Source organism: Pelodiscus sinensis, chromosome 1, assembly GCF_052426305.1.
Source record: "Pelodiscus sinensis isolate ZL-2025 chromosome 1, ASM5242630v1, whole genome shotgun sequence".
Lineage (NCBI taxonomy): Eukaryota > Metazoa > Chordata > Testudines > Trionychidae > Pelodiscus > Pelodiscus sinensis.
Window position 1 is genome coordinate 67,144,572 of NC_143052.1, and position 13,785 is coordinate 67,158,356.

Here is a 13,785-nt window from a genome sequence, read left to right on the forward strand (position 1 = left end):
TGAACTAAGCTAATTTGAACTAACGGAGCCAGTCTAAAAAACTAGTTCGAATTGGGGTTTTGCTAATTCGAACTAGCATGTCCACATTAAGTGGGCCCTGAACCAGGCTTAAGGATGGGCGGAAGCAGTGCCGGCAGGGCATCAGAGGAGGACTTAGAACGTGGAGATGCTGTCTCAGGCTAGCCGAGGGCTGTGCTTAAAGGGTCCCGACCCCCACCCCGGACAGACAGTTCTCAGGGGTGCCCCGCTTGCAAAGCAGTCCTGGCTTGGATTGCCCGGAGTACCCACACTGGGCACATCACAGCACTCGGCCATCAGACCGGCTGCACTTGCCGCAGGCTGCCATCTGGGGAGAGGGGGCAATTGGGGGGCTGCAGGAGAGCTTCCACCCCCAGAAGCCCACAGAGCCAGCCCAGTCCTCCCCATCGGGGGCGTGTACCCCATTCCTCCCTCACCTCCTTCCACTTACCCTTCCCTAGTCCCCCTTCCTGATGTACAAAATAAAGGACAATTGTGTTCAAAAATGGAATCTGTCTTTATTGAACAAAACTGGGGGAGACTGGGAAAAGGAGGTGGGAGAGGGGAAGAGAGAGGGTGGGAGAGGGGAGGGCAACTAAAATGATCAGGGGTTGGGAACAGGTCCCATATGAAGAGAGGCTAAAGAGACTGGGACTTTTCAGCTTAGAAAAGAGGAGACGGAGGGGGGACAGGATAGAGGTCTCTAAAAGCAGGAGTTGGGTGGAGAGGGTGCATACAGAAAAATTCTTCATTAGTTCCCATAAAGAAGGACTAGAGGACACCAAAGGAAAGGAATGGACAGCAGGCTTCAAAGTAGTAACAGAAAGTTCTTCTTCACAAAGCAAAGAGTCAACCTGTGGAACTCCTTGCTGCAGGAGGCTGTGAAGGCTACAACTAGAACAGAGTTTAAAGGGAAGTGAGATCAAGTCATGGAGGTTGGGTCAATGGAGTGCTATTAGCCAGGGGGTAGGAGTGGTGTCCCGCCCAAGGTTTGTGGAAGGCTGGAGAGGGATGGCACGAGACAAATGGCTTGGTCACTGTCTTCGGTCCATCCCCTCCAGGGTCCCTAGGGTTGGCCGCTGTCATCAGATAGGCTACTGGGCTAGATGGACCTTTGGTCTGACCCAGGACAGCCATTGTAAGCTCAGGGCTCAGGGTCGGGGGTCTCAGTGGACCACCTTGATTTTCATGCAAACCTGTTCCTGGGTGGCCAGGATGGCAGCTCTCCTGCCCAAGCCGGCCACTTTCCTGTGCCTAGTGCGGAGGTCGTGGACAAGGTCCACGATGTCCGCACTAGCCCAGGCGGGTGCCCGCCTCTTGTGGTCCCGGGCAAGCTCCCGGGAGCCACCAGCCTGGTCCCGGGAAGAGGGGAAGGGCTGGGGGGCATCAGGTGGGTGGCTCGATCCGTGCCAGGTGCAGGGTCTGCTGGCTGGGTGCTGGCAGGCTTGCACCTGGCACGGGCACCGTAGCCAGCCCGTGCCCCTTTAAGGGATCTGGGGCCGGGAGGGGGGCAGACGAGTTTCCCTAGTGTTGGCCAGAGTGGCCACCAGGGAAAGCTGGGGAGGGCTAGCCTCCCACTAGTTCGAATTAAGGAGCTACACACCCCTTAATTCAAACTAGCTAGTTCGAACTAGGCTTAATCCTCATAAAATGAGGTTTTCCTAGTTCGAACTAAGCGCTCCGCTAGTTCGAATTAAATTCGAACTAGCGGAGCGCTAGTGTAGCGCCTATTAAAGTTAGTTCGAACTAACGTCCGTTAGTTCGAACTAACTTTGTAGTGTAGACATACCCTTAGATAGCTATATGGAGAAGGCTGGAAAGCTTTTAAAAGTGAAGGAAAATTCATAAATTGCAAAGAAGTGACAGTGAAGGAGATTGCCATTGAATGGAATCACAGACATGTAACTAAACTTTTTAAAGGTTCTTTTATGCAAATAATTCACAAAATGCAGTTACCTAGTTTGATAGCATTTAGTGACGGGAATTGCATGTGACAATTTGGTACTCATTTTGCATGCTGATAGTCTTCAAAAAATAGTCCTTGATGTTGTAAATCAGCAAAGAGTAAAATATATTCATACTTCAGGTGTATCTGCTGGGAAAGAATGCTTGAATTTAGATTAATTAGACTGAGATGTGACTACCATTTCTGGTAAGCCTCAGCAGTCTGTTTTGAACTGAGCTATGGCTCAGTCTCCCGCTTTATAAGTGCAAAATGGATTTATATCTGAGCACATGTAACTTCCAAACAATAGGCTGTGTGTGCAAAGTAGATAGTTATATGCTCAAATACCCAAATTTGCACCACAATTCAGTTTCTAGTGCTGTCCTTTTGCAAATTTAGCCCTTGATATTAAGGAGGATTTCCTATAAAAATCTTACTCAGTGCTTTTAGGGACTCCTAGTAATCAGGATGTGTTGGAAGTAATTTAATTACTACACTGGTGGCATACTGGCACAGGGTATAATTAAGATTGGTGTCACTGCAACGAGTACTGTTGCCTCTGCAATTATGCATGCAACTCTTTGTCTCTTCTGCAAAGACATTGTTTCCTGACATGTCACTGTTCTTAGTCAACTCCTGGATAACTGGTTAGAGAATTTAGACTGATGACCTGCTGGTGTTTGTTTGTTTCTCACGCTTTCTCAGAATTATTGCTTGCCATTTGCAGTACTCTAGCCTAATTTAGTGGTTTTAATTTAAATGTTTCTTCTGATCATGTTATAGTTATTCACATTATGGGTTATATGCTGCTTTCTCATGGCAGAACTCCCACTGATGTCACAGGGAGTGGCACAGGGAGTTGAGTTTTAATGATAATACAAGCATAATGTTTGCCTATTGTACAAAGATGTTAAGAGGATTGTGGGATTCCAATAATTATAAGTTTAACTATGTGTTTATGTTTTCTTTATCGTTGTGGCAAGCAAAAGCCTATCAAATTTGAACAGAAATGCTTGTGACTTTAGTTATTTTGTTTCAAATGTGTGAATTTGAAAATGCTGTAGATTTTGGCCAAATCCATAATTTTGTTGAAGTCAATTGAGCATTTGGTCTTTTAATTTGAAGTTTTGTTTCATCGTGACATTGAAAATATTATTTTACAAGCCTCCTCCATTCTCTCTGCTCTTCAAGGAAGAGCCAAATTCTGTGCTGGTGCTGACAATCTAGCATGGCAAATAGGGTAGTGGGACCTTAAAAATGAACACTTTGGAAAAAGAACCTTGCTGGCATAGGCCAAGGTTCCATAAATTCCAAAATTTGTATCTGGAACTACATCTGTATCTGCAAAAATGAGCCACAGATATCTGCATCTACATCTTCAGATGCAGATACCTATGGATATAAAGTAGTTCTATCCATAAGACAATTCAAAGCACTCTTTACTACTTTTCTCAGTAGAAGTGATGCATAGGACCAATGTCCATAGGCTTTTAGTTTTGATAACTGCTTTCATGCTATCTAAAATGATAGACGTGTTCCTTATCCTGAAGTCTATGCCTTCTGAGAACATGATCCGAAGCGCAGTAGGTTAACTGGGAGTCTCCTTTATTGATCCCTTTGGACACTATCAAGATTTTCTGTTTGGCTTCCCATACTCTACGGCTGCGTCTAGACTGGCAAGTTTTTCCGCAAAAGCAGTCGCTTTTGCGGAAAAACTTGCCAGCTGTCTACACTGACCGCTTGAATTTCCACAAGAACACTGACAATCTCATGTAAGATTGTCAGCGTTCTTGCGGAAATGCTATGCTGCTCCCGTTCGGGCAAAAGCCCTCTTGCGCAAATGCTTTTGCACAAGAGGGCCAGTATAGACAATGCGGTATTGTTTTACGCAAAAAAGCCCCAATCGCAAAAATGGTGATTGGGGCTATCTTGCGCAAAACCACGTCTAGATTGGCACGGACACTTTTCCGCAAAAAGTGCTTTTGCAGAAAAGCGTCCGTGCCAATCTAGACGCTCTTTTCCGCAAATGCTTTTAACGGAAAAACTTTTCCGTTAAAAGCATTTGTGGAAAATCATGCCAGTCTAGACGTAGCCTACAAGTTTACTGCACTGTTTGTGTGGCCTTCTGTGGCTGCCTACATTAACTCAATAGGCTGAGTTGTGGAACTGTTACTCCCACAAGTAGTCCCATTGACTTCACTGGGACTTCTCTCTTGCATAAATGCTAACCAGTATGAGTAAGGATTGTTCAGTCTTCCTATGCCATTATACTCAGTGGCAGGAGTTAGCCAAATGGCAGACAAGCTAATTGGACTTTAGAGGGCACATTTTTAGTGTATAGAGGCTCTGGTGCATGCACTAAATATACTCATCACAGCCTCCATGTATGGAAGTCCTTGTCAGGCGGGCTGGAGGTAAAGGGTTGTTGCCCCTTTAAGAGCCACCCCTTAGCACAGGGGAACTAGTGGGATGAGTAAAGGGATGGACAGAAAGGGCAGAAAGCAGCTGGGCCCACATCATAGGAGGGTCACTGCTCTTCCTGCTGACTAGAATACTGAGAGGACATTTATAGCCCATGCAGCTCCAGAAAAACCCTCTTTTACCAGGCTCGAGTTGATAGCACCTATCCACCCATGAAATTTGCAAAAGGATTAGGTTCCCTCATGACCCATTGTGAGCATTATGCAGTTGGCCCTTTTCCTTGGAGCCTGGAAAGGAATTTTTCCCTACCTGTTGGGTTGCGTGGGTGAGATATTTTCACCTTTCCCACAGTAAGTCTGGGACCCAGTAGGATGGGTAAGGGGGGCAGATTTTAATGTCACAACTTAATATGTAAAATAGGGTTACCATATTTGAACTTTCAAAAAAGAGGACACTGCTGAAAGGGAGAGTATCTGTATCCGTATCTACCAAATCACATTGTATAAATGTGTTGTACAGTATAACACATTAGTGTAATGTGAGTTGGTAGATACAGATTCAGATACTCTCCCTCTCAGGAGTGTCCTCTTTTTTGAAAGGTCAGATATGGTAACCCTAAAAAACCTTTGGTAGAAGTCCTGTGTGGAAACTCAGTATGGAAGGGATGTGTTTATCGATAAAATGGATTTGAAGAAAAGCATTTTGTAAGACAGCTGAAAAAGAGGAGGTTGGGTTCTGACATCTTGTTCATTGGAAAGCCTTTTTTTCTTTTTAGCCTTTTTAAAGGATATAAGAAAGGGGGTCTTGGTGCTCTGACATCTGGAGTAGTGGGGAGCTGAACCCCCTTGCACCTCATGCAAGGTCAGGATAGTGAATAAATTTGTGGCCTAATTAAACCACATCCATTGCCTCCTGTCTTACTTCCAGCATGGCTGGACAAGTGATACAACTGCCCCAAAGGAGTAACCAGCTTCTAAACACAACTGCCTGTGCAAGTAGGTAACTGCATGTGCAGTAGATGCCCAGATTTTTATGTGCACCAGGGCTTCCATTCTACTGAAATATGTAAGTTATGTTAGGCAAATATGTAAGTTATGAGGTTTTATGAGGTATGCATTTCTGTTCTACGTGTAAATGCGTTTTGTTGATAATATTTTGTGGTGCTGTTGTAGACAAATATCTTTATCTTTCTTGGCTTTTTTATATAAATAAAGAAGCCAAGAAAAAGGAGAAGGGGCAGTTTAGTGGAGAGAAGGGAGAGGGGGAAAAGTTGAAAGAGGGAGAGGGGGAGGGGAAGAAAGCGAGAGAGAATAAAGTTTTTATTTAACTAGTAGTTTTAAGGAAATGTCTAAAAGTTGGTAAAGTTAGTGTATATTGGGAGTGACTTATACTATTCTGGTGCATGTCTACATTTGGCAGAAGGAGCAAGGAGTGAAAGCTATTTGCCCATATTCTAGCCCTTTAAGGCTATGGCTACACTATGAGTTTTGCCACAAGAGTCTATGCAAATGAAGCGTGGATTAGCGTTTTCTCATGCTTGATTTGCATACTCGCTTTCATTCTCTTTTTGCGCTAGGGGTTTTTGCGCAAAAACAAGCAGTGTGGATGTTTCCTTTTTGCACAAAACCCCCTTTTTCCGCAAGATCGGTATACCTCCTTTTTTGAGGCAAAGGGGTTTTTTTTGCGCAAAATGGATCCATCTACACTGCTGAGGTCCTTGGGGTTGTATATGTATCATCCCTGTTGTTCAGATTGATCCTACTATTAGGAATCAGGCAAAAGAGCTAGGTTTGGTCTGTGTTGGACAGAGCTCACATTAAAACTGTTTTAGTAGTATGCTGCATGTGCCTGCCTGAGGATGCATTCCTCCTGTTTTCAGATATCATCACCATTTGGCCTTTTAAATATAAAGTATGAGCAAATATATTTATTTACAAAATCCCATTAAGACATATGTAGAAAAGGCATGCATCAAACTGATTTTGCTTAACATAATGCCTGTTCGTTAACCTATAATTCACTTGACTGATAGTATTTCAGCTTCTATGTTTTTGTTCCTTTGCCAAAATAAATCTTTTATTCCTTTGCCAAAATGAAATGGTAGTTCTCCACCAATGGCATGAGAGAATTGGGTGATGAAATATTACAGTAAAAATGTGAATTCATAACTACACTGCTCTCTGATTAATCGCTTTGATTTTGAAGTGAATGCACAGAGGATTACTTCTATGAGTGGTTTGACAATGGCTATGAAATATTAACACAGTTCCCTGGTATTTTAGATTCTGTACCCTTACTATATTTTTCAGTTGCACAAGGAAACATCAATACAGTAGATCAAACATAGTAAAATCAAACGAATGATAGCTGAAACATTTATTCTATAATGTGAAACACGGTATCATTAATAAGAATGTTAAATGTCCACACACATAAATTCAGATAATTTGCTTATCTCCCAAATGCTGGAAAAAGTAGAGTCGGTCTGTATTTCTTATGCAATCTATTTTATTACATTTACTCTTGTGGTAAGTCAACTCTGATGATACTGTGGGAATATAGGAAAGACAGATAGAAACTATACAAATAACAATAGAATAACATTTAATTACATAGAACTTGGCCTAAAATAGAAATTGACTGAGTTCTGACCAGAGTTTAGATGGCTAGTGGTTTCCTGTGCCAGGAACTACTGTGGAACCCCACCAGGAAGCGTGCTACATAGGAGGATCACATTACATCCTTGTTTTATGGTTCATTTCACTTATTTAATGCAAGTTAAGAACTTGTAAAAGGAACATGTTAAAAAGAGGAATGTAGTTTTTATTCCATTTCTTTTAATCAAAACATTTATTTTTATAAAATTCCTAAACTAATTTATGACAAAATCAACAGCGCTGTAAGCCAGGTTTTACTACAAAAAGCAGTATGTTCCATATTCAGGAAATATCAATAAAAATGCACATTTCTTATTGTTGTACAGCTTATTTTTCTACTTTTAGTAACCCAGGAATATGCTAAAGTCTTAAAACAACAAATTTATTTCCTTTCCTTTTATTACTCCAAATGAATTGTAATATCAAATAGTGGTTTATTAAAACAACCTTGACTAAAAAGATTGTTTAGCACACTTACTTACTTATAAAGAATTTTTGGAAAGTGGATGTGCTGCAGCATATATTTTGTTTGACAAAGCTGTCTTCTTAAGAAAGAAAAATGTTTCAAATGCTAACTAGATAATGATTCATCAGTCCTGACAGAGGAACTAATTTTTGTTAATGTACTACTTAAAAATGTGTGGAATGAGCAGCTGGATACCACACTTGTGGCATGCCATACTAAAGCTCTGTCTGTTTTCCCCTACAGTGATCTCAGTATGAACAACATCACTAAGCTGCCCTCGAACCCCCTGCACAATCTCCGCTTCCTGGAAGAGCTGTAAGTATCATTGTATCCTTGATGGGCACAGTCAGCACCAGACACATTCCTATGTTTGTCTCTCATACATACTGTGGGAACCAGATAAAACAGTGCAGGAAAGCTGTCAGCCCTGACACTTTTGGCACATGTGAAAACACTTAGCTGAAAAAACCAATTGATTGTGATTCTGGAAATGAACTTATAAAAAGAGTTACTATAAGGCTACAACTTCTCTAACCAGAGACAGAGCCAAACAAATTAAACATTTTAAACAAGAGCTGTGTAAAAGAGCTGGACAGGTTTTTGGAAATAGTTAAGCAGCAGGATATTAAAAGTTGAATACTGGCTCATGTTTATTAAAATAGCAAGTAAAGCTATAATCAAAACCTTCTGCCCAGTTCTGCCGGTGTCAAGGACAACTGAGTCCACATTTCATAGCATCAAGGCTTCTTGTCCTAATCACTTTTAATTACTGCTTCCTTACTCTTAAATTTAGCATCCCTCAAGGCTGACTGTAAAACACCAAATCCTACAAAGATCTTAGAGCTGGGCCATCCAATGCTTTCTGTAAAAGAAAAACAATATGCAATGCAAAAACTAACTAATGAAACACAGCTTCACTAGAGGAATGGCATTGGAAGGGATGATGACTAAGCATAAGTGAAAGGCACTCTGTGTGCAGGAGATCTCAAGGTGGCAGTGTCTTTAGTTATTATGACCTACACTTAAAAGTCATCTTCAAGCTTTCAGTCCACAAGGTGATGGAGAGTCAATACCTAATGCACCATATACTCTGTGGGAGAGGTTAATATTTGCAATTACGTGAATTCTCTAAAAGTTGATTAATGGGACTGTTTAGGCATCAGCCCCTAATGAAACATAGAATCATAGAAAAGTAGGAGTGGAGGGGACCTTGATAGCCCCTCTAGTCTAGTCCCCTGGGCTGAGACAAGACTAAGTGTTACATCTTAAAATTCCAAAGATGGAAATTCTACAACTTGCCTAAGTAATTTGTTCCACTGCTTAACTACCTTGTATCTTCCTTTATGAGCCCCTAATGCCAGGGTTCCATCTTTTTCACTGATTTTAACTGTTAGTACACCACAAAAACCACATGGGACACTCAAGCTATGTGTACAATACAGGCTTCTTGTACAAGAAGCCTTTTGCGCAAGAGCTTTTGCACAAAAACGTCTTGCACAAGAGCACGTCCACATCTTAAAGCGCATCGCAAAAGTGATGTGCTTTTGCTCAAGAGAGCGTCCAAACTGCATGGACACTCTTGCACAAGAAAGCTCTGATGGCCATTCACAGAATGGCCATCAGAACACCTGTGCTTTTCCCCATAGGAGCATCCACACTTGCCTTTTTGTTCAATAGCTGTAGCACAAAAGGGAGTTATGCCTCGTAGAAAGAGGTTTACCTACACCAGCAAAAGCCCTCTGTTTTGCTGTTATACTGCTGATTTACTTGTGCAAAAGTGCATTTGAGGTATGGATGCTTTGCAGGTTTTTGCGCAAAAACAGCCATTTTTGCGTAAAAACTTTGCAGTGTAGATGTAGCCTCAGGTAAATAAAGTTATGTTGGAACCACCACACACAAAAATTACTTTAAATGTAAAGGAAATGTACAGTAGAGACCCTGTTTTCAGACTCCATTAAGCTAGAATATTACTTCAGAACTATTAGTGTCTTCACTGATGGCCAGTTACATGCTAATACTTCATCCTTCAAGCTGGCATTTCAAAAAGCAAAACAGTGTGAGCGCTAAGAGGCAACGAAATTGCCTTTTCTCAAGCACAGAAAATTAGCTGACACCTCACAAATCACATTGAAACTCCATTTACAAACAGAGGAGGAAAAAAATTATCTTTTTTGTTTTATTACTAGGAGCAGTTGCATGGAAACTAAGTATATCTTTTAAGCTTCATCTGCTCCTTCTACTTACTGGATGTTTTAAGTAATAATCGACTGTGATACTATAATGTGACCACAACATGTGTGCTGTCACCAGCAAAGTATTTTGCTATCAAGTCCACATGAGAGGAATTGTGCCACCAAGACTTCTGCTTCTAGATTTTGCGAGTTAGTTATGTTTGTCCAAGTTTCTCGCAAATGTCATAATCCTCCTAACAGTTCCCAGCCCCAAACTCTTTTCTTTTTCCCAGACACCTCAGAAATAATTGCTTTAGATTTCCTTGTAAACACAGAAGCTGATTCCCTCCATGCAGCAGATTAGTGTGTTCACCAGTTTATACCATCACAGACCAAGGAATATGATTCCAATGGAAAGGTACACGTTCTCTTTTTTTTCTGGGACTCTGTTTTTCCCATTTTGATACACCCTCTCTCTTTCTACAAATTGTTGTTTTGGTTCTATCCCAGAGTTAGGAAGGAGGCACATATGGGGCAAGGCTGTCATTCTTTTCTCTGAGGCCAAGTATATGGCCCCTGGGATATCTCAAGTTTTTATTAGCATGGGACATCAAAATTCTTAGGATCCTCGTGGCTCTGCCTGCACTGCTTTCTGCAGTTCCTGTTGTCCAAGAACAGTGAACCATGGCCAGTGGACATTCAGGTATATAAAGCATCTGGTGGCCTGCCAGCAGTGAACTTTGGTGAATCGTGTCCATCCTGTGGGACACTTATTACTGACTTCTGCCTTATAGCATTAAAAAGAAGGTGTTCTTATTTGAGTCTTGGGACAGCACATGAGATCTTTGTTTAAATGTCAGTCTGTGTCTGTAAGGGGTATTGGCTGGTTAGGAGAGTTAGTGTGTGGGATTGCAGGAGTCTGCATGGATCAGGGACACAAAACGAGAAGAATGATGGAATCTGTATGTGAATATAGGCATTGCTAGGAAAACTTCAATATACTGCCTGAAATTGTTTTAGTTATTAAATGAATGTCTCTATGAAGATTAAGGAAGAAAGGCAGTAGTGATGCCAAAGCTAGTTAGAAAACTGTTGAATAAGACATATCTAGTTTCCTTTCATATACTGAAAAAATAGTTCTTCCTAAACAAAGTAGGGTGCAGACAGGCAAAGGTCCAAGTGATTTTTTTAGTGCTCTACTATTGTTCCACAACTTAATGCAGGTGCTTTTAGCAAAATAAGAGGGGGGGGGGGAATAAACCCCAAGGGATGTTCTATTACTTTTTTCTACTAAATGATTTCTGAGTAAGACAGTTTCAAATAACACCCATTTGCAAAATTACCTGACAAAGGCACCTTAAATTTAATTCTAGCCTGCCTGCAGGTGCAAAGCAATTTATTGAAGCCTGTATTACTCAAAAAAAAAAACTTGAAGAGGCTTAGCATCATCTCTGAAGTTTTTCAGTCTGCCCACTTTATTATTATAGCTATTATTGAAGAATTTAGTGTGTGGCTTGTGTGCTTTGAGACATTTTGTCTTTGGGATAGTCAAAATGTACAATGGAAAGCATAAAATTTCAGGTACAATATATTTTACTATTGTAATTTTAAAAAAAGTACACAAATGCAATACAAAATCAGGAACATATGTAAACACTGATTCTCATTTATTTTAAGTCCCTTCATACTGCCAGAATGATGCAAAGGGACCCTTTTGTAAAAGAAAATTACAACTTAAGTTATCAGGACATGGCAAATCACCACTTGTTCATCTTTATTGTTTCCTTTTCCTCTCTTCTCTCATTCTGCTTGTTTTGTCTTTTGGGGGAGAGATTTTTCAAAGGTATAAATGGGATTCACATGCCCAATTCCCATTAACTTTGGCCATGTCGACACTGAGAGATAAGGACAAATTTATTAAGGTTGAATTTTAGCACCTGATTTTGTAAAGTCGAAGGTGCATGTCCTCACTGTGTGCAAGAATTTGATGTGGTTTGAAGTAGCATATCCCAGTAGGGTGGCTACTGTCACCTTTGGAAGTGACGCATGATGGGTAGCTATTCCATAATGCCTCTGCCCCTTTGCATTCTGGGTTATGCTCCCAGTGCACGCTGGGACCAAAGCTGTGCAGCACATTGCTCTGAGTACGTCATCAGCATCCCATAAAGAACTCATCTCCTCCTTGTTTTTTCATGCCTTTTTTACACTGGTTATCCATGCAGATGCCATAACAGTGTAAGCATAGAGCTATCATGGATCCCATTGAGCATGAAAGCATTACAATGATGATATTAACCATGGTGCGCCTAATTCTGGAGTATGTCCAGAGCATATTCAGGGTCCACCAGAATGAGGAAGAATCTTGGGAGACCATGAACATACTCTTCTGCAAAGCTCTTGAGTTGAGCAACTGACAAATGCTGCTGGCATTCAATCCTCTAGATATAGTGGGACTTCAGTTCTCTTGTCATCAGACAAGCACAGATTGATAAGACCACATTGTGATGCAGGTATGGGATGATCAGCAGTTGCTGCAAAACTTCCATAGGCATAAGACCACTTTCATGGAAGTTTGTGAATGCCTTTTGCTGCCCTGAAGTGCAAGAATATCATATGAGACCCGCTCTGACAGTGGAAAAACATGTGGCAATTGCCCTCTGGAAACTTGCAATGCCAGACAGCTACGAGACAGTTGGGAATCATTTTGGAGTGGGGAAATCTACAGTGGGGACTGTTGTGATCCAAGTGGCCAGTGGGAAACATGGAGGACATAGTAGAGATCTTTGCCATAGTGGGGTTCCCTAACTGTGTTGTGGTAATAGATGGAACACATATCCCCATCTTGGCATCCGACCACCTTGTCACAGAGTACATAAATTGCAAGGGGTACTTCTTGATAATGCTACAGGCATTAGTGAATCAAAAAGGCCGTTTCACTGACATAAACATGGGATGGTTGGGAAAGGTGCATGACAGGCACATCTTTAAGAATTCCTGTCTCTTCAAAAAGCTACAAGCTGGAACTTCCCAAACTGGAAAATTAACATCAGAGGCACTGAAATGCCAACAGTGAACCTTGGAAACCCAGCTTATCCCTTGCTTCCATGGCTCATGAAGCCATACAAGGGCAGCCTGGACTGCAGTAAGGAGCCCTTGGGAGAGGAGGCTATGGAATTTGGTGAGGAGGGAATGTTGGTCTGCAAGGGCTAGAGAGAGTGCCTGTGGATATAGGCATTCTAGGAAGCATCAATTGGGTCCATCACATCTACCATGGACAACAAGACTCTTTCCTGGTTCTTCACTTCCAGTTCCCTGCTCTCTTGTCTTCATGCTCCACTCACATCTCCTCTAGCAGCGTATTCCTCCACTCGTTAAAGTGCTCCCTGTCCACGTGGGTGGACTGCAATTGTTCCATCAACATGTCATCCCTAATATATTTTTGCCTTCACTGTTGTTCCCGCTGTAACAAAAAGTGAAGGGCAGCCTTTACAGAGGATACATTGTGGAATGTAGAACCTAATCTATTAGAATAAAAGGAAGGTCCATCTAAAGACAATAAGGATTTATTATGTACAAGGCCACAGTTATGCTTTTAATTGACCACTATGCAGCAGGTACCCGACAGAGTTCCTCGGAGAGCAACTGGACTCAGTTTGGTAGTAGCCATGGTAAGGGATAGAGTGGCGCACAAGCCGGCGGGAGAAAGAGAGTCTGGGTGTGGCCGCAGGGCAGGGGCTTATGAGGCTCCTTTGTGTACATCACCCCCCATTTGATTGGAGAGTGCAACTTTCCCTTCCGTCAGGAGCAGACAGGTGCAGGGAGTCCATGCAGGGTAGGGGCTCACATGGCAGCCGTGTGTGTCGGCACCCCTATTTGCCTATGCTGACTGAATGTGGCCAAAAACCTGGACTTTATGCTGCAATGACACCAGACCACTTACAGCTGACTTGGCGTGGAAAAGTATCCTACCGTGGAGGACGGAATAAGGCAGGCCACCCCAGAAACATTGTGAGAAGGATTAAAGAATTCCTCTATGAGAATTTTATAGAGATGTGCAGGGAAGATTTCTGCTCCATCTCCAGACATGTTAACAAGCTCTTTCGGGGC

The 13,785-nt window shown here is 42.0% G+C and overlaps 1 protein-coding gene across 3 annotated transcripts in view; it reads left to right on the forward strand.

Annotated features, from left to right (window-relative positions):
* Positions 1-13,785, forward strand: part of LGR5 (leucine rich repeat containing G protein-coupled receptor 5) — a 151,632-nt gene that overhangs the window by 56,660 nt on the left and 81,187 nt on the right. For all 3 annotated transcript variants that reach the window (XM_075931817.2, XM_006121555.5, XM_006121556.5), the window contains exon 2: positions 7,751-7,822. In XM_075931817.2, coding sequence (XP_075787932.1) covers positions 7,751-7,822 — 72 coding nt within the window. The remainder of the gene's footprint in view (positions 1-7,750; positions 7,823-13,785) is intronic.